Genomic DNA, 21044 nt, shown 5'->3' on the forward strand with positions numbered 1-21044 from the left:
AAATTGAAGAGGTGAAAGGGTCCTTTGTCCAAATATTACATAGGTCACAGTGCATGCTTATGATTTTGGACTCTCTCATGGTTACATGTTCCAGTTGCACCCCCCTCATCTGTCTGTTTTCTTCTAAATTCATGAAAACCCTGCCATATCCATCTGTGTTAACTTAAATACATTTGTAAATTGTTGATTGTGGAACACATACTAATTCTTAAACTAATTCATAAAAATTCATAAAGTGTCATGCATCGAATAGTATTCAAAGATAATAAATCTGAGCATCAAATTCTTCCTCAGGACTAATGGTAACCCAAGTTAGCAGCAACAATGAACAAACTTCTAATTTTCTTGTTCCTGATTTTATTATTTGTCTGTCAAATTATAATCTGTTCTGTTTCTGCATAACTCTGGTGACAGTACAGAAGGAACACATCAATTAAATATGAAATATCAAGACAAATGCATGAATAAAATATCTAGCATTTAGATAAACTTCCAAAAGCCACTCCTAAGCAGCGAAATGCCATTAAATCCTTTAGTAACTCATTAATAGATTAACATTTGGAAGAGTAATTACAGTGAGAGTTGAATTCCAATTAAATAACAATAAAAAGACAAATTGTATGTTACATAACCCCACTGAATGCTTGAGAAGAATCAATATCATAAAACATCAGAGGTACAATTTAACATTGAGATAGGTGTTTTTAAAAGGCAACTACACACATGAACACATACATATAAACACGTTTAATATACATGTATTAGTACTTCACAAGTTCTGTGTATATTATATTTCCAAAGATGTAAAGAAATACATTGAGATGAAATAAAGGATCTCCATGAAAATGGGCAGAGTTGATACCTTAGTGCCAGCAGACCAAATCCTATACCAAACTGACTGTGTTAAACCTTGTATAAAACTGATTATTCTCAGCTTTGACCCTGGTTTTTATTAAGGTTCAAATGTACTTTCAAATGATTTAATATGATGAACATCTCCTTTGACCATATGTACCCCCCCAAAAGGGAAACAGTGTGATAGAAGAGGGAATAATAGGTACTAATTAAAAACATTTTCTATAATGAATCTTTCTTCTTAGGCACAAGCCTTGAACTATGTACGTATATGCTAGAATTTGAGTTATTATTGCAGAAAATTTTACTAATTTCAGGGGAAAGTGGGGATTGATTGGGTAAGTATGTATCAATTTTGGAAATCTCCCTCCTTTGCTACTTTGACTGAATATGGAGGAAACTTCTTCAGTGTTTCAGAAGAGCTACAGCTGTTTTTGATGGGGCACGAATGAAATACATGAAGAGTAACAGTGTTGTAAAAGTCATAAATGCCAAATAAAATTGTCATCAATGAGTAAAATGAGTGGGGTTATAGGTTTGCAATTTTCCTTTTTAAATGCCCTTATTGATTTGTTGCAAATACTGTTAACCCTGTATTTGGCAAATGGTGAAAACACTATCACTTGTGTTCTCATTTGTAATAAAACAGATTAACTTGCTGTGAAAATTTAACTAGGCTGAGACACAACAGTAGCCACCTAATGAACCAAAACACATTGCAGATAAGTAGCTAAATATATGCATACTGATTACAGTGCTGAAAAATGGATCTGTTTACTTGCAAAGTAGAAATTGTTTATAGAACTATTCATTATTTTAGGAGAAATTAAACATTCCCAGTTTCCTACAGATTTTTTTTTAAACCCACCTAATTCTTAATCAGTATAAGGCACTGGATTCATCCAATGTTGTTTACATGGTGAAAAATGTCTGACCTCTGTGAGGTCTTAGGAAACAATAACAATGAATTGAACCTTGATCGAATTTGGAAAGTGCAGGCTACAAAATATTAAAGCAGAAATATGACTTTATGCAAAATATTACTATAGCCCTAAGTCATGTTTTCAAAGTTAATTTATTTTTCCACCTAATGTACTGTTCAAACTGTCAAAGAGGGCTTCCCTGGTGGTGCAGTGGTTGAGAGTCTGCCTGCCGATGCAGGGGACGCGGGTTCATGTCCCAGTCCGGGAGGATCCCACATGCTGCGGAGGAGCTGGGCCCATGAGCCATGGCTGCTGAGCCTGTACGTCCGAAGCCTGTGCTCTGCAACGGGAGAGGCCACAGCGGTGAGAGGCCCGTGTTCCAAAAAAAAAAAAAAAACAATGTCAAAGAAAGTTTACATTATTTGAGTTCATATTATTTGTTTATATGAAAATTTTAAACATTTTGGAGGATTCCTTTTTATAGCATTGTATTTTTTCTCATTATTTATAGTATTTTCTATTTGTGTAGATGTTCTTCCAATTTTTTAAAAATTCAGCATGAGCTTTCATTTTTTAAGCAGGGTGAGCAAGATCAAGTATCACTGTCACTTGAATTCTCTTGCTTTTCCAAACCGTCAACTGTATGAATCACCCCCAAATTTTCCATTTTTATTATGGCAGCATATATTGCTGTGTATTATTCCTGTTTGCCACTACAAAGTGATTTTGTTTGTTCAGTTCTATTTTTGCTCAGTAACTGCTGTACTTTGTCCCTATCCATTCACTTACAGGTCCATTAGAGATAAACATAGATATTAAATTACATATTTTTCAGCAAATATCCAATGTTAGAATTCAAAGACTGGACATATTTTAGCATAGAATCATTGAGACTACACAACAGTGAAAAGCAAAAAATAATTGTGACCTCATATATGAAATTCCTTTCGTTGGTGTGTGTGTGTGTGTACACATGCTATTTAGGGATTTTATATATATATATATATATTTTTTTTTTTTTTTTTTTTTTTGCGGCACACTGGCCTCTCACTGCTGTTGCCTCTCCCACTGAGGAGCACAGGCTCCGGACGCGCAGGCCCAGCGGCCATGGCTCACGGGCCCAGCTGCTCCACGGCATGTGGGATCCTCCCGGACCGGGGCACGAACCAGTGTCCCCTGCATCGGCAGGCGGACTCTCAACCACTGCGCCACCAGGGAAGCCCAGGGATTATATTTTTAATCACTACACTTTAGGTTGAATTTCACAGCTGATGAACTACTAGTCTTTTCAAAAAGTAAAATGATGTGGTATAAAGTCTATATATAATTTGCTGCCCATCTCCATACCGTCCTTCCAAAATACAAATATAATTATTTGGAAAAAAAATGATTCTCTTCTTCTGCTTTGCTTATGTGTATCTTTTGATCTTGCCCTGTGTACATAGTATTGCAACTGTATACTTAACTGTATACTAAATATAAATGAAATATATATTTCTCTGTCTTAAAACATTGTTTTTGAAGCATGACAAAAGTTATAGAGCCTTTAAGGTGTAGTATATATTTACAATTATTGGTATTTAATAACTATATCATATTGCAGCTAATATACTCAAAGTCCGCTATTCATTTCATTAAAATTATCAGATGTTAACTAAATGCTAAATAATAATATATAAAACACCATTTAAAAATGAACATACTACATTGATGATTGTATTAGTTCTTTATTGCTTCTGTAAAAAATTATGACAAATTAAGTAGCTTAAAACAATGCAAATTTATTATATTACAGTCCGTACGTCAAATGTCTGACATGGCTATCATTGAGCTAAAATCAAGCTGCTGGCAAGAGTGCATTTCTTTCTGTAAGCTCCAAATAAAGAATCGGTTTCCTTGCCTTTTCCAGCTTATCTCTCTGACCATTCTTCCATAATCATATCTTCCTCTGACTTTCCTTTCTGCCCCCAAGATAATCCAGTGTAACAACTCTATCTCAAGGTCCTCAGTCACATCTGAAAAGTCCATTTTGCCATGTAAGATAACATATTCACAGGCTCTAGCTCTTAGGATATGGACTAAACATCTTTGGCGGTACGGGGGCCACTATTCTGTCTGCCACAATGGTAGACATTGCAAAATGTTAATTTCCAGTAATGAAATAATAACCTTTAACTCTCATAATATTAATTGCATTAAACAGTTTTTCTTTAAGGAATTTATCTATTTTGGGCCTCTTGTGCAAAATCATTGTGAAAATGTATAAGCACATATTTGACAAATTAATTTTTAACGTTATGTTGATTAGAATACTGAGGTTGTAATTACACATAATTAAACAGAGCATTTAAGAAATTTATTATGGATGAATTAAATATTTTATAGAATAAACATTCTCTGTCCCAGCATGTCTATCACTGAGTCACATTTACTGCATATATGGATAAACACTACAATGTGTTTTTTTAATTGATCAAATTAACTAAATGATTTTCCGATTTATTCATCAGTTTGTGATGCATAAGCACAGTGAATAACTTCAGAATTTTTAGCAATATTCATTATCACAAAAGTCCTGAGAACCATAACCGTTACTGTTGAGATATATAAAAGAAATATTTTATTTTTATTCAAATTCATAATTTAAAACTATAAAAATCTAAACAATACTAATGAACTGATATTGATAGGTCTTAGTGTTAGTTTCAAAAATCCATCATTGTGTCCTGTGACTATCAAACTATTTTGTTTGCAAAATTCAACATGAATTCCTAAGGTCTGATAGATCACAAGTATATTATTGCCATAATTTTTGTCAGTGCAGAAAGACACAACATGTACCAGGCGCCACTATTTGTAAGTATTATTCCAGGGTTCCAGGTGTTTACCTTTGGGGGATCTTCTCACTCAGACAGTAAGCTCACCCTCCAGGTTATGGCCTGAACATTATATCGATTTAGAAGCTTACAATAACAAATTTTCACTAACAATAGTCACGTCACTCTGTAATCCTTGATGAATTTCCTAGGAAAGGAAATGGAAACTAACCTTTCTTGAGCTCTACCATGTATCTGGCATAGCACTGAGCCTTTTCACATTTTTCTCTTATTTAACCCTCACAATATGCCATTAATTTCCCAAGAACAAAAAATATGGTTTTGTCTGAAGATATGTGTTTAAGACCAAGTATTATGGATGTATGCATTTTCAGGATGAGAGGTCAACATTTCAAATGTTATGGACTCCACCAACGTGAAAAACTTGGTGCAAGATCACATTTCCTTTTGTGTTTCCTTTTGTGTAAGGAACGGATCCCAGAGAGTCCTTCTCCTGCTCCTTCTCTGGAAGAGAGTCATCGCCCTGGGAGCCAGACCTCCTCCCACCCCAGCAGCAGCGTGTCCAGCTCTCCCTCTCAGATGGATCACCATTCGGAGAGAATGAGTGAGTGTCTCACCTGAAGCAAGGAACTGAAAGATAATCTTTCAGAAAATCCTTCATTAGGCAATAGAGAGGGGAGAAAAACCTGGGGGAATTGATGCTTTTTGAAAAGTGGTGATTCTGTATTACTGAAGCAATATGAACAACAAAAAAGGTGTTAGAAGTTTGTTTTCTGGAAGGGGCTTCATTTACTGCAACACTGGATCTCATGGGAACAATTTGATCAGATTTTTGTAGAGTATATGTTAATTCAATATGCTGGTATTTGGCAGCTAGTGTGATACAAATCACTTGCTATATTCACAGCACCCTTTGAATAATGGAAGATAAAATATCCTTTGGAGAGTTGATCATGTAAGAGTGATTAAAAAGTGAATCAATATATGATTTGCAATAATCTCAGCAATTTAGATCACAAATTTTAACATGATTTTTCCTACATTTCTTTTTTATTGTTTCAGAAGTCTTACACCACAGACACTATTCCAGAAATATTATAATGTTATTGTCAGTGATATGGCATACTGGAGACTTGAATCTAGACACAGTCTGGCACTAACTAGCTATGAGATCTTGGGTATGTCACTTAACCACAATGAGTATCTTTACCTAACATATGGATATAATTACTGCTCTGCCTATTGCCCTAGAGTTTTATGAGGTCAAATGAAATAATACGTGGAAAAAACACTTCAGAAATTTAAAGCATTAAGGAAATGTGAGGGATAAGCACTATTTTTCTCTGTGTGGCTTTACCTTGATTGCTTATCATCTCCTGCTGTTTGATCCTACTCAGGTATACAGACATTACCCAGTGCATTCAGCTATAACAAATTCTCATTTGGTATATAATAAGTATGAACCAAGTGAGCTAGGTAAAATCTTCATTAATCTTCTGTACCTACACAATCCAATTTCCTAAGTATCCATTTGCTTTAGGGAAAATAATATCTTCTCTTCTTTTAGTCTTACTATAGGGACATTTTTAATGTAAACTCTAAATTTTTACACTTCATAAGAGTGATTGCTTCAAGACTCTCCAAAATATTGTTTTTATGGGGGAGGAAAGGAATTTGAGGGATTAGGGAAGGTGTTAGGTTCTGGATTTGTGGTGGGGAAGGACAGTGATTTCTCTCTTGTGGAAATTCATCCAAGTCTCACTTAGCTTGTCAATATTATATATTTTTTGTAACTATTTAGCTTCATAGTGAGCCCAGTGGGTCTCAAATCTGGCTCCCCATTATAATCGCCTATGGAGCATTTACAAATCTGGATGCCCAGGCCACACGCTCAGGGTCTCATTTACCTGGTCTGGAATAGAGCCTAGTAGGAGTGTTCTGTTTTACTTTTCAATATCTTCTCAAGACATTCAAATGTGCAGCTAGAGTTAACCACTGAATTAGAACTTGTAGCTAATGGCCGTAAGGGAGTAAATTTAATTCCTGGAAGAGGTGACAGAGGTTTTCTAGTTTTACTCTGTTCTGTGGATACAGACTAACCTACTAGTTACAATATTGTGTTCAACAGATTCAAGGGAGTCTGAGCAAGACCTGTGGGGGTAGCCAGATGACCATAAAGGAATCAAGAAACATACATTCTTCTATTAGGCTAATCTTTGTACTGATAAGGGAGGGCGGTAGAGAAGAAAAAGAGACAGATAATTATTTATTGAGTGCTGGCTAAAAGCAGAGCACACGGGGAAATATGTGTACTCTGTAATAGACATATCGTAAGAGATGTCATACTTAGAAATAAACTATATCCAAAGCAATATAATATTCTAAAAAAAATCTTGACAACATAAAAGAGTTCTTATTCCACCGGCAGTAATTATACTCTCTAAGCTCATTCCACTATTGTCCAAGCGTGATAGTGAGATTGTTTAAAAGTGAATTAAACTGTTTGATGATTTTTGGTTTAAAGTGACCATAGTTTATTGATAGTGCTACAAACATTTTAATAAAATATAACTAAAGAGAATTAAATGATAAACTGAAATTGACATGATTTTCCTCTTTCAATATAAATGTCTTGCAAAGAAGCACTTACAGTTACCAGAAAATTATATTTTATCTATTAATTTTGCTATATATTTGCAAAAACTCTACAAAGTAAACTAACTTCATAATTATTTTAAACTCATGAGATTAAGTGCAAAATTCTCTCTGAAGCATTTTGGGAAATATATTATTAATTATGGAGGTAAATAGCTAATTTGCACATGAATTTCAAAGGAGGAAATATTTTAAATGATTTTAAAAATATGTTGGAAATTATATATGTACTATGTATTAATTATACTTTTAAATTCATATGATTAAGCAGCTTATTGATTTTTAAATTGTATGATCATCAGACCAACAAAAATCTTTTCACTTGTTCAGAAGTAGAAGTGTATAAAATTCATGTTGTTATTGGAGTAAAATAGGTATTTATATAATGGTTTTCTGCATTTCTTTTGGGTGCTTTGCAAGAAAATTACTCAGTTATATCTCTTACTTATAGTTATGATGCCCAACAATAGAGAGGAACTAATTGTTGATCAGGATAATGGACCAACCATCAAAAAATTCCAAAGGGAAAATAAAGGTAAAATGACTTTTGCTTATTTGATGTACATATAAAGATCAGATAGTAACTCAAATTAACATCCCATTGCTGTATATTGCATCCACATTTCCCTAAGTCAGAATAGATCCATACTGGCTTTGGATAAATTCTTTTAGTAGTAAAAAAATAATATTTACCTGAAGCTTATTTATTTGATGTTATAAATAACATATTAGCCAAAAGTTTCTCTGTGCCTATGGTTGGAAACTTTACCCGAAGCCCTTTTATTATGCCTGATCCGAGACATCTGATTCTCTTTTTATTATGTATGCACTTTGTTGACTATATTTAAATGAATCACCATTTGATGGTTATGTTTGAAAAACTTGAGTTGCTGTCATAGAGGAGAGATGTTCCCTTCAACACTCAAAAGTGATTTTAAAAGTATATGCTAATTTGGACATTTCAGAGGAAAGTTTAGCAAGCAGCTCCAATCAGGTATTTACCTATAATATTGATAGATATGACATCAGTCTGGCTTGTAATCAACTGACAAATGTGTCATTTCTGCACAGTATCCAATTTTTTCTTAGGATATCTGTTTAAAGAAGGTAGGGAAAGTAAGAATTTCAAAGACATGCTTCCTTGATATGAAAACTGAGTACAACTTTGTTTAAAAGGCTGTAAAGGTAAGAGTAAAGGAAAATATATCAGCATATGTTATAGGCTATGCGTTATTACTGTTACCATGAGTTAGTAACTCTTAGCTAAAGAGCATAAGCTAACATATAATTTATCAGATCATCAGATGGTCTGATTGTACTTCACTATAGGGTGCATTTTTCCATCTTTAATAAAGATGCTCATAATATACAGAAAAAAACACTCCATGAGCTGAAGAGTTAATGGAGATATTTTTTATTTCTTCCCTTGACTGAACTTGCTTTCTAATTACCTAGGTGAGCATTTTAGTTAGAATTTGGAATAATGTATAATTTTAATTTCATTGATCCATTGTTGGTTTCCTTGCCACATGTTTTGTCTTTTCTTATCCAAACACTGAAAGATTATACCCTCTGGGGCCCCAAGATATAAATGCTTGATTTCAGAAAAGTTGTCAGAATGGAAGTCAGGTTCAGTATATTAAACTACCCAAACTCTTACACAGGTAATGGAATTATAGTTAAAGATGAAATTTCATTCATAACTCAAAAACAATTTGTTCCTGAAACTTCTTTCCTAGCAAGTCATGACTATTTGAAGGACAGCTTGGAAGTAAAGCATATTTTCTAGGAAAATCTCAAGCTCTACATGATACATATGATTCTGTCAGAACTGAAAACCCCATAAGTCAAAATGGCATTTAGGACTGGCCTGTTTGCTGCAGTGTTCAAGTACACACTGCTGTGTCTTATTAAAAATCAGCTGGAGTGATAGTACAGATGTACAGTAGCCGATTTTCATAAAATACACAGTGGTATGCACTGGCATTTCTGAATCTCTTACTGTGGAATGGCACAGTTATACTCATTTCAAATAGGTTGGTCACACATCCTGGTGAGGACATTAATAGACAGGAGTGGCATACTAAACTGTATTTCTCTGGTTATAATGGAAAACTTTCTTTTAAATGAGATTTTCTATGTTAAGTTCTACCAGTTACATTTGTACTTAAGATAAAATATATTTTCCTCAAATATATTTTAGTTCTTAAAAGGGAATGAAGTTAAAGTAGAAGTCTCAACATTTATTAAGTTTGACAAGTAGGCAGTTTATACAACTGTGGCAAACATATGTTTTCACATCTGTTTTGAGTAATATTGTGATTTTAAAAATGATTTATAGCTCTGGAAATTATAAAATGCCAGCTTTGCTGTTATGTGGAAATTTTCAGAAAATGATTAGAGTATGCTTCATGTAGCCCGCCTCTTACTCTACCTTGTAAAATTGGGTGACAGCTAGTGTGATACATATCTCAAATGATAATTTGTATTTTGCCTTAAATTTTCATATGCAGACATTTCAAAGTCTATATGATCTGGGCTTTCATGCAGTGAGTTCCATTTAGACTGTGTCCAACATGACTTACCAAAATTGCTATTTTAGTTTTAACTCAAGTACTTTGACTAAACTGACTCGTCAATCAAATAAAGCCTTTGATTTTATTTTTCCACGGACTTAGTCAAACAAATTGACCAAATCAATCACATGTTATGACATTGTGTTACATAGTTTTAGCAATCAGTTCTGGTATTCTTTAGAGTAGAGACTTTGGGACTATCTACCTTACTTCACCCATGTGGAAGCAAAGGCCCAAAACAAGACCCTCTTCCCTTGGCAGCCCGTGGTCTCCCAAACTGCTGTCAGGAATAGGGGCTTTTTGATATTTTGCATTTTGTATTGAATGTATCTATTGAAAACTTTATATGTACGGGAAGTATTGATGGTCAAATTTGGAATGCTGTATAAACATTGGAACAATAAATTTATCATCTAGCTACTGAAACATTACATGACTTGAGTCCACTGAAACATTACATTTTAAATCAGTCCACAGGTTACAGATGAAAAGCTAATAGTTTTAACATCCTTTGATCATAAGACTCTAAAGTATATCTCATCTAAAATAAAGGTACTATCATATGTATTTTTATACAAATAGGCTAATATCAGTTTAGAGGAGGGCTTGGGCTATATATTGACACTATAATAATGTAAATACTTTCTATTCAATCAGATGCTTCTCCCTCTTAATCCATTCCTGAGACAATCTTAGATACTACACTAAATCATTTTTGGAAGGTGTTTGGAAATGATTATGACCCTGGTTAAAATGGAAAATATATCTGATGAATATTATATTTTTTGAATAAGAGAGACTAAAGTATTGGACCAACTAAAATATAAACATCATTACAAATAAACTTTATGATGACATTAAAATACATGAAGGAAAGTGAAAGATATAATTTTGTGCATTTTATGCCATTCAGTGATTCCAAATAGAAATGAGAGAAAGAAGAAACATATCTTACTGGAAATTTTCTTTGAATTACCTTCATTTAAAAAATTTTTTATTTAGAAACAGTTGTGGACTCAAATTAAGTTGCAAAAATAATACATAAAGATCTTGTGTAAACCCTTCAACCAGTTTCCCCCAATGGCAAAATCTTATATAATTTTACCCCAATATGAAAATCAGAAGTTTTACATTGCTATGTCCACAGACGTTACTCAAATTTCACCAGTTTTACATGAATTCATTGGTGTGTATGTCTGCATGTATCCTTCTATGGAATTTTATCACATGTCTAGATTTGTATAACCACCACACAATCAAGATATAGGACTGTTCTATCACCACAGGGCTGTCTCTCCTGCTATTCCTTTATTGTCTCCCTGTGCACGCCATGATCCCTAACCCCTGAAAACCACCGTTTTCCATCTTTATAATTCCATCATCCTAAGAATGTTCTAAAATTGGAATCATGCAGTATATGACTTTTTAAGATTGACATTTTTTCACTTAGCAAAATTCCCTTGATATTCGTTCAGATTGTTGCATGTGTCAATAGTTTTTCTTTTTTTATTACTGAGTAGTATTCTACGGTATGCATGTACCAGAGTTTGTGTAACCATTTATCCATTGTATGACATCTCATTGTGTCCAGTTTTTGTCTATTATTAATAAAACTTCTAGGAACACTTATGTACACTTTTTTATGTAGATATAACTTTTCATTTCTCTGGGACAAATGCTCAAATGCTGGGTCATGTGGTAAGTGTATATGTAGTTTTATAACAATCTGCCAAACCCTCTCCCAGAGTGGCTGGATCATTTTTATATCCCCATCAGCAATATATGAGTGGTCCAGGTTCTCCACATCTTTACTAGCATTTCGTTTGGTCCTTTTTTTAAAAAAAAGAAAAAAATTGCCTCTTCACATAGGTGCATGTAGTGATATCTCATTGCAGTTTTAATTTTCATTTCTCTAAGGGCTAGTGATATTGAACCTCTTGTTTGTATATCACATTTGATGAAATGTCTCTCTTCATGTATTTTCCTCATTTTCCAATTGGTTTGTTTTTATTTTGTTGAATTATGAGAATTCTTTACATATTCTACATACAAGTCCTTTGTCAAATATGTAGTTTGCAAATATTTTCCCCACTCTGTAGCTTATTTTTATAACCTATTAAAAGAGTCATATGCAGAGCAAAAGTTTTTAATTTTGATGAAGTCCAGTTTGTAATTTTTTTATGTTATGGTGCTTTTCCTGTCAAGTCTAAAATCTCTTTACCTAGCCTTAGGTCCTGAAGATTTTCTCCTGTGTTTTCTTCTCTGTGTTTTACGGTTTTACTTTTTACGTTTATGATCATTATCTCAACTCAAGGTTCTTTTTGTTTTTCTGCTCCAGGACCATTTGTTGAAAAGGCTATTCTTCCTTCATTGAATTGCTGTGTTGATTTATCAAAAATCAGTAATCTGTACTTATTCAGGACTATTTCTTTATTCAGTTTTACCCATCTATGTATCTATCCTTCTATCAGTACCACAGTCTTGATTATTGAAGCTCCATAGTAAGTTTTAATATGTGATAGAATTACTCCTTCTACTTTATTCTTTTTTTCCAAGATTTTCATGGCTATTCTAGAGACTGTGACTCTTCCATATATTTTATAAAAGATAGTATATGTCTATAAAAAACCTTGCTGGGGTTTTGATAGGAATTACATTAAAACTACAGATTAATTTGGGAAAAATGATATCTTTACTATTTTGAGTCTTTCAATACATGAGTACAGTATATCTTTCCATTTATTTAGGTTTTCTGTCTTTCATCAGCAAAGTTAGCTTTTGGCATACAAGTTCTGTACAAGATTTGTTAAATTCATAACTAAGTATTTCATTGTTTGTATAATTATAAATGGTTTGAATAACTATAAATGTTTTTGTATTCTCAAATTCAGTTTTCACACTACAGCTTTCTTAGTATATAGAAATACTGTTGATTTTTATATGTTGGTCTTGCATCCTGCCATCTTACTTAACCTCACTTATTAGCTCTACAAGTTTTTTGGTTGGTTTTAATCCTTGGGATTTGCTACATATGCATTCGGGCCATGCCATCTGTAAATAAAAACAATTTATTTCTGCCTTTTTAATTTATGGGAATTTTATTTCTTTTCTTGCCTTATTGTCATGGCTGGGACTTTTAGTACTACATTGAAAAACAGTGATGAATGTGGACTTCCTTCACTTCTTTCTTATTTTAGCAGGAAAACGTTCAGTTTTTTAACATTATGTATGATATTATCTGTAGATTTCTTTGTAGATACTCTTTATCTAGTTGAGGTAATTTAGCTCTGCTGTTAATTGGCTGAAAGTTTGTATCATGAATGAGTGTTGCATTTTGTCAAATGAATTTTCAGCCTATGTTTATAGGATAGTATGATTTGTTTTAATTTTTAGCCTGTTGATATGGTGAAATACACTGATTGATTTTTCAATGTTAAACCAGCCTCACATATCTGGAATAAATCATACTTGGTTACGGTGTGTAATTCTTTTTATACATTGTGGGATTTGGTTAGCTAATATTTTGTTTGCAATTTTGCATCTATATTCAGGAGGGATTGACCTGCAATCTGTTTTTGACAATGGCTTTGTATTTAGTGTCAGAGTAACACTTGTCTCATAAAATGAATTGGAAAGGGTTTCTTCTCTTTCTTGGAAGAAATTATGTAGAATTGGTGTCAATTCATTTTAAAATGCTTGGTTAGAATTATTCAGTGAAACCATTTGGGTGCAAAAGTTTCATTTTGGGCATATTTAAAAATTCTGGATTCAATTTCCTTAACAGTCATAGGGATACTCAGATTATTTTTCCTATTAGCAAGTTTTGGTAGTCTGTGTTTTTAAAGAGTTGATCTATTTAATCTAACTTATTGAATTTATGTGCATAGTATTGTTTGTAGTATTCCTTGTTATCGTTTTGATATCTGGAATACTGATAATGGTAATTTGTGCCTTCTCTTTTGTATTTGTCATTCCAGCTAGAGGTTTTCAAATTTTATTGATCTTTTCAAAATATCAGCTTTTGTTTCTTTGATGTTCTTTATTGTTCCTTTGCTTACAATTTCATTTATTTCTGCTCTTACCTTTATTAGTGTCCTTTTCTGCTTGATTTGTTTATTTTGCTCTTCTTTTTTCTAGTTTCTTAAAGTGGGAACTTAGATAATTTATTTTACCCCTTTTCTCTTTTCTAATATGAGTATTTAATATTATAAAATTTCTTCTCAGTACTGGTTTAGCTAAGTTTTACTAAATTTGATATGTTGTATTTTTATTTTCATTCAGTTCAAAGTGTTTCATAAGTATTTACTCATAATTTTATCTTTCTGTTGTTCTTTATTTCTTCTTGATGTTCAAATTTTCCTTCTCTTATTTCCTTTTTGTTTAGACAATTTTCTTTAGCCATTCTTTTAAAGTTGGTTGACAACAAATTCTCTTAGTTTTCCTTCATCTGAGAATTTCTCCATTTCCCCTTCATTCCTGAAGGATATTTTCACCAGATACATAATTCTGGGTTGATGATTATTTTTTCAGCACTTGAAAAATATTATCTCATTTCTTTCTAGCCACCATGGTTTCTGATGAGAAATCCACTGCTGTTTGAACTGCTTTTCCTCTGATAGGTAATGGCTGACTACTTTCAAGATTTTTTCTTTGTCTTTGGTTTTAGAAGTTTGACTATGATGTGTCTTGGTGAAGATTTCTTTGGATATATCCTGTTTGGAATTTGTTCAGCTTCTTGAGTCTGTAAGTGCATGTCTTTTGACAAATTTGGGAGGTTTGCGGACCTTATTTCTTTGAGTAGCTTTTTAGCCTTGCCCTCTTTCTCCTCTCCTTCTAGGACTCCAATGACACAAATGTTGGATCTTGTGTCATAGTTCTACATACCCCTGTAGCTCTTTTTCTCTCTTTTTTATTTTCCAAAGTGTGTTTTCTCCCTCTTTTTCAGAGTAAGAAATTTCTATTTTTCTATTTTTAAGTTCACTGATTCTTTCATCTGCCCTCTTCACTCTATGTATTGAGCCTGTCCATTGAGTTTTAAAATTTTGGTTATTTTAGTTTTCAGTTCTAAAATATCCATTTGCTCTTTTTGAACATTTTTATTATTTTTTTTTGCTGTAACTTTCCATTTCTTTGCTGATATTTTCTATTCTTTCATTTGTTTCACACATCTTTGTAATTGTTCATCGAAGTATTTTTATAATGACAGTTTTAAAATCATCTGTGAAATCTTAGGGTTGGTGGCTGTTCATTGTCTTTAGTCATTCAAGTTGATATATTCCAGGTTCTTGGTTTCACAAGTGATTGTTTTGTTGAAACATGGACATTTTAGGTATTATGAAACTCTGGATCTTATTTAAATTTTGCATTTTCTCAGGCACCTCCTGACACGGCTCTGGTGGGGCAAGGGAGGCAGCACTGCCTCATTTCTACCAGGTGTGTATGGGAGTCCAGATTCTCCACTCTGTCTCCATTGAAATCCTGGGTGAGCTGGTGCTACACTAGTGCTGGGTGGGGGTAGTAATTCAGGCTCCTCATTCTGTTGATATCACCCTGTCTGGAAGGAGTTACTACTCTCCCCTGTGGCCTTGCCTTACATTGCACATGACCTCATTCCCACTGAGCAGTGGAAAAAGTCTTGACTTTCCAGTATATCTTTTCTGATACCACCCAAGATGGTAAAGTGTACTGGATAGAAGGTGGAAGTCTAGGCTCTCCATGTAGTCTCTACTGATACTGTGTGTGAGGGGGTGGCCTCATTGCTGCTAAACACTGCTAAAGTCCTGAATCTCCATTAAGCCTTCTTTTCTGACACCACCCTCACCAGTGGTGGTGGGGTTTGAAGGGCATTGACACAGCTCATTATAGGCTGGGAAGAGTGAAGTTTAAGTTTCCCATTGGCCTTTGTTGGTGGGTTGGAGGTAGGGCTGCATATTTTTCTGGGGTGTTTGTCTGAAATAGAGCAGTTATTGTTTAAAAGTTTTTAGTATTGCTCAGCTACCCATTCCTGGTCCTTTGGCTAGAGAGAACACACTTTTCTGGGGGATTTATTTGTCTGTGTTTATTTATTTGTCTGGTGTTTCTGGATTGCTGGCTTTTTGAATAGTCAGTCAGGGATATGAGAGGCAAAGAGAGATCCCAGGCTATTCACTACTGTGTTATTCCTCAGGTTCCAATGTCCCTAACTGGTCTACCTTTTCTCTACACTTTCAGAGTCTTCTTATATTTGTTTTGTATATAATGCCCAGGGTTCTTGGCTGTACTTAGAGGGAGGAATAAGGAAAAGTATATCTTCTCCATCTTTTGGAGGCAGAAGTCTCTTTAATCTCTCCTTCATTTTTAAAAAATTGAGATGTACCACATATATAATAACACTCAACCACATAACATGTACAATTCGGTGTTTTTCATTATATTCTCATGGTTGTACAAAAATCACTACTATTGAACCTCAGAACATTTTCATAAACCAAAAAAATCCTGTACCCATTAGTAGTCACTGCACATTTCCCTGAACCCAGTCCCTGAAAATCACTAACCTGATTTCTATCTCTATGTGTTTGCCTAATCTGGATTTTTCATATAAATTAAATCATACAATATGTGGCCTTTTGTAGCTGTCTTCTTTCACTAAGCATAATGATTTCAAGGTTCATCCTTCTTATGTCTGAATATTATTCTATTGTATGGATATGCTACATTTTGTTTAACCATTCATTAGTTGATGGACATTCAGGGTGTTTCCCTCTTTTAGCTATTATAAATAATGCTGCTATGAACATTCATGTACAGTTATTGTGTTCACTTATGTTTCCATTTGTTTTCTGTGTACACCTAGGAGTTGAATTGCTGGGTCATATATATGGTAACTCTATATTTGACTTCTCAAGGAACTACAACACTGTTTTCCAAAGTGGCTATGGAATTTTATGTTCCTAATAGCAATGTGTGAGTGTTTCAATTCCACCCCCCCCATCCTCTTCAACACTTATTATTATCTGCTTTTTTGATTATAGCCATTCTAGTGGGTATGAAGTGTTATCATGTGGTCTTGACATGCATTCCCTGACGAATAATGATTTTGTGTATCTTTCATGTGCTTATTGTCCATTTGCTTATCTTCTTTGCAGAAATATCTAGTTAAGTCCTTCTTTTTTCTTTTTTTTTTTTGTATTTTCAAATTGAAATGTTTATCTTTGATGTTTTCAAGCTTTATAAGAGTTCTTTATATATTCTGGATACAAGAACCTTGTCAGATATATGATTTTTAAACATTTTATCTCATTCTGTGGTGTGTTCTCACTTTTTTCATAGTATTGTTCATAACACATTTTTTAATTTTTATAAAGTTCAATTTATCTATTTTTTCTTTTGCCACATATACTATTGTTGTCATATCTAAGAATCCTTTGCTAAAACCAACTTTCTAAAGGTATACTCCTGTCCTTAGATCTTTGAAGATTAAACCATACTCCTTAAAGATATACTACTAATTCTTTGATCTAAGAGTGATATTTTAGCTCTCACACTTAAACCTATGATCTCTGTTGAGTTAAGTTTTGTGTTTGGTATTAGGCAGGGAACTACTTTTATTCTTTTGCAGTTGGGTATCCAATGGTCCCAGCACAATTTATTGAAAACACTATTATTTCCCCCATTGAATTAGCAGCCTTGTCAAAAATCACTTGACCATAAAAGTTAAGGGTTTATTTCTGGACTCTCAATTCTATTCCATGATCAATATGTCTATCATTATGCCAGTATTACAATGTCTTGATTACTGTAACCTTATAGTAAGTTTTGAAGTTTGGGAATATGAGTACTCCAATTTTGTATTTTTTTTATTTTTTCAAGATTATTTTGGAAATCATGGGCCCCTTATATTTTCGTAAGAACTTCTTAACCAGTTTCTAATAAAATGCCAACAGGAATTTCTATAGGGAGTATACTGAATCTGTAGATCAATTTGGGGTGCATTGCCATCATAACAATATTAATATTTTGATCCATGAACATGGGATGTGTTTCCATTTATTATAGGTTCTCTTTAATTTCTTCAGTAATGTTTTGTAGCTTTCAGAGCATAGTTTTGCACCTGTTTTGCTAAGTTTATTCATATTTTATTTTGAATGTTTTACAATTGTATATGAAATTGCTTTCTTAATTTCAACAATTTTGAATTGTTCACTGCTAGTGTATAGAAATACATTTTATTTTTCTATATTTAATTTGTATTCGTCAACCTTTTTGAACTTGGCTATTAGTTCTATGGGTTTTCTGTAGATTCTTTAAGGTTTTCTACATATAAAATCATGACATCTGAAAATGAGATAGTTTTATTTCTTCTTTTCCAATCTGTATGCCTTTTCTTTTTCTGACCTAATTCCCCTGGGTACAACGTCCAGTACAATGTTGAATAGAAGTGGTGAGAGTGGAAATCCTTGTCTTTTTTTCCAATCTTAGGGGAAGATGTTCAGTCTTTCATCATTAAGTATAATGTTATCAATGTGTTTTTTATATGCCTTTTATCAGATTGAGGAAGTTTCTTTCTAGGTCTGGTTCATTGAATGCTTTACCATGAAAATATGTTAGATATTGTTGTATTATTTCTCTGCTTCAATTGAGATGATCATGTGGTTTTTGTCCTTTATTGTACTAATAAAATGTTTTACATTGATTTTTTTAATTTTTAAAGGAAATTTTTAAATAATAATAATAATTATTATTATTGTTTTATTGTGGTAAGAACATTTAACTTGAGATCTATCCACTTAACAAAATTTTAAGTGCACAATACATTATTTTTATTGTAGGCACAAAGTTTTACAGCATATCTTTGGAATTTATTCATCTTACATAACTGAAACTTTGTACCCATTGAACAGTAACTTCCCACTCCTCTCTCTCTAGCTCCTGACAAACCACCATTCTCCTCTCTGTTTCTATAAGCTTAACTGTTTTAGATACCTCGTATTGTGAAATCATATACTACTTGTCTTTCTGTGACTGACTTATTTCACTTAGCATGATGTCCTCCAGTTTCATCCATATTGTTGCATATGGCAGGATTTTCTTATTTGTGACTGAATAATTGTCCATTATGTATATATACCATATTTTCTTTATACATAATATTGTCCATTATGTATATATACCATATTTTCTTTATACATTCATCTGTTGATGGGAATTTATGTTGTTTCAATATCTTGGCTGTTGTAAATAATGCTTCAATGAATTTGGGAGTGCAGATATCTCTTCAAGTTCCTGATTTCAATTCTTTTGGATATATACCCAGAATACATCACATAGTAGTTATTTTTTAATTTTGGGGACCCTCCATACTGTTTTCCATAGTGACTGCAGCATTTTACATTCCCGCTCAACAACATACAAGTGTTTCAATTTCTCCATATCCTCACAAACATTTGTTATCTTTTTAAAATAACTGTCTTAACAGGTGTAAGTTATATCTCATTTTGGTTTTGATTTGAATTTCCCTGATGTTTAGTGATGTTGACAATATTTTCATATATTTATTGGCCATTTGTATGTCTCCTTTGGGTAAATGTCTAAGTACTTTTTAAAATCAGGTTATTTGTTTCTCTCTCTTTTTTTAAATGGAGTTTTAGGAGTTCCTTCTATATTCTGTATATTAACACCTTAACAAATATATAGTTCATGAATCTTTTCTTCAGTTCTGTAGGTTGTCTTTTTACTATTTTGATTTTTCCTTTGCCATACAGAAGCTTTTTAATTTGATGCATAACTACTTATCTTTTTGCTTTTGTTGCTTGTGCTTTTGGTAGCATATCCAAGTAATTAGTGCCTAGACCAATGTCATGAAGATTTCCCCCTATGTTTTCATTTAGGAGCTTTACAGTCTCGGGTCTTTAATCCATTTTGAGTTGATTTTTGTGTATGGTGTAAGATAAGGGTTTAATTTTATTATTTTTCATGTGGATATCCAGTTTTCCCAGCACCATTTTTGTTGAGGAGACTATTCATTGCCCATTGTGTATTCCTGGCACCTTTGTCAAAGTCAGTTTACCATATATGCATGGGTTTATTTCTGTGTTCTGTTGGTCTATATGTCTATTTTTATGCTAGTACCATACTATTGATTTCTACAGCTTTAGAATGGGGTTAGTGTTAGGGTTGGGGTTAGGGTTAGTTTTAAAGCAGGACTATGATGCCTCCATCTTTGTTCTTCTTTCTTAATATTGCTTTTGCTATTTGGGGTCATTTGTGTTTCTATATGAAGTTTAGAATTGTATTTTTTCATATTTCTATAAAAATACTATTAGGGTTTGATAGGAATTGCACTGAATTTCTAGATCACTTTGGGTAGTATGAACATTTTAACAATAAAAGTCTTCCGATTACTGAACATGAGATGTTTTTCCATTTATTTGTGTCTTTAATTTCTTTCTTCAATATTTTGTAGTTTTCAGTGTTCAAGTCTTTCACCTCCTTGGTTAAATTTATTCCTAAGTATTTTATTTTATTTATTTATTTATTTATTTATTTATTTTTGCCGTACGCGGGCCTCTCACCATTGTGGCCTCTCCCATTGTGGAGCACAGGCTCCGGACGCTCAGGCTCAGCATCCATGGCTCATGGGCCTAGCCGCTCCACGGCATGTGGGATCTTCCCAGACCGGGGCACGAACCAGTGTCCCCTGCATCGGCAGGTGGACTCTCAACCACTGCACCACCAGGGAAGCCCAGTATTTTTATTCTTTTTGATGCAGTTGTAATTGGGAATGTTTTCTTAATTTCTCTTTCTGATTGTTCTTTATTAGTGTATTGAAACACAACTGATTTTTGTATGTTGATTTTGAATCCTGCAACTTTAATGAATTTGTTTATTGGTTCTGATAGGTTTTTGTGGAGTTTTTGGGGTTTTCTACATGTCACATCATGTCATTGCAAAAAGAGATATTTTCACTGTTTTTTTTTAAGTTGAACTAAACTTTTGTTCCTTGGGTAAAGTCTTCTTGGTCATGATGTATAACTATTTTTATGTGTTGCTGAATTTCAATTGCACTTATATTCGTAATTGATATTGTTCTATAGTTTTTTCCTTTCTTGTGATGTCTTTGTCTAGTTTTAGTATCAGGGAATTACCACTTCATAGGATGAATTGGGAAACTGGCATTACAGAATTAGCTGGGAAGTGTTCTCTAACTTCATTTTAAT

The 21044-nt window shown here is 33.3% G+C and overlaps 1 protein-coding gene across 1 annotated transcript in view; it reads left to right on the forward strand.

Annotated features, from left to right (window-relative positions):
• Positions 1-21044, forward strand: part of DACH2 (dachshund family transcription factor 2) — a 658986-nt gene that overhangs the window by 524824 nt on the left and 113118 nt on the right. Inside the window, exons 7-8 of the mRNA XM_024129482.1 lie at positions 5084-5219; positions 7722-7805. Coding sequence (XP_023985250.1) covers positions 5084-5219; positions 7722-7805 — 220 coding nt within the window. The remainder of the gene's footprint in view (positions 1-5083; positions 5220-7721; positions 7806-21044) is intronic.

Source organism: Physeter macrocephalus, chromosome 21 (assembly GCF_002837175.3).
Source record: "Physeter macrocephalus isolate SW-GA chromosome 21, ASM283717v5, whole genome shotgun sequence".
Classification (NCBI taxonomy): Eukaryota; Metazoa; Chordata; class Mammalia; order Artiodactyla; family Physeteridae; genus Physeter; species Physeter macrocephalus.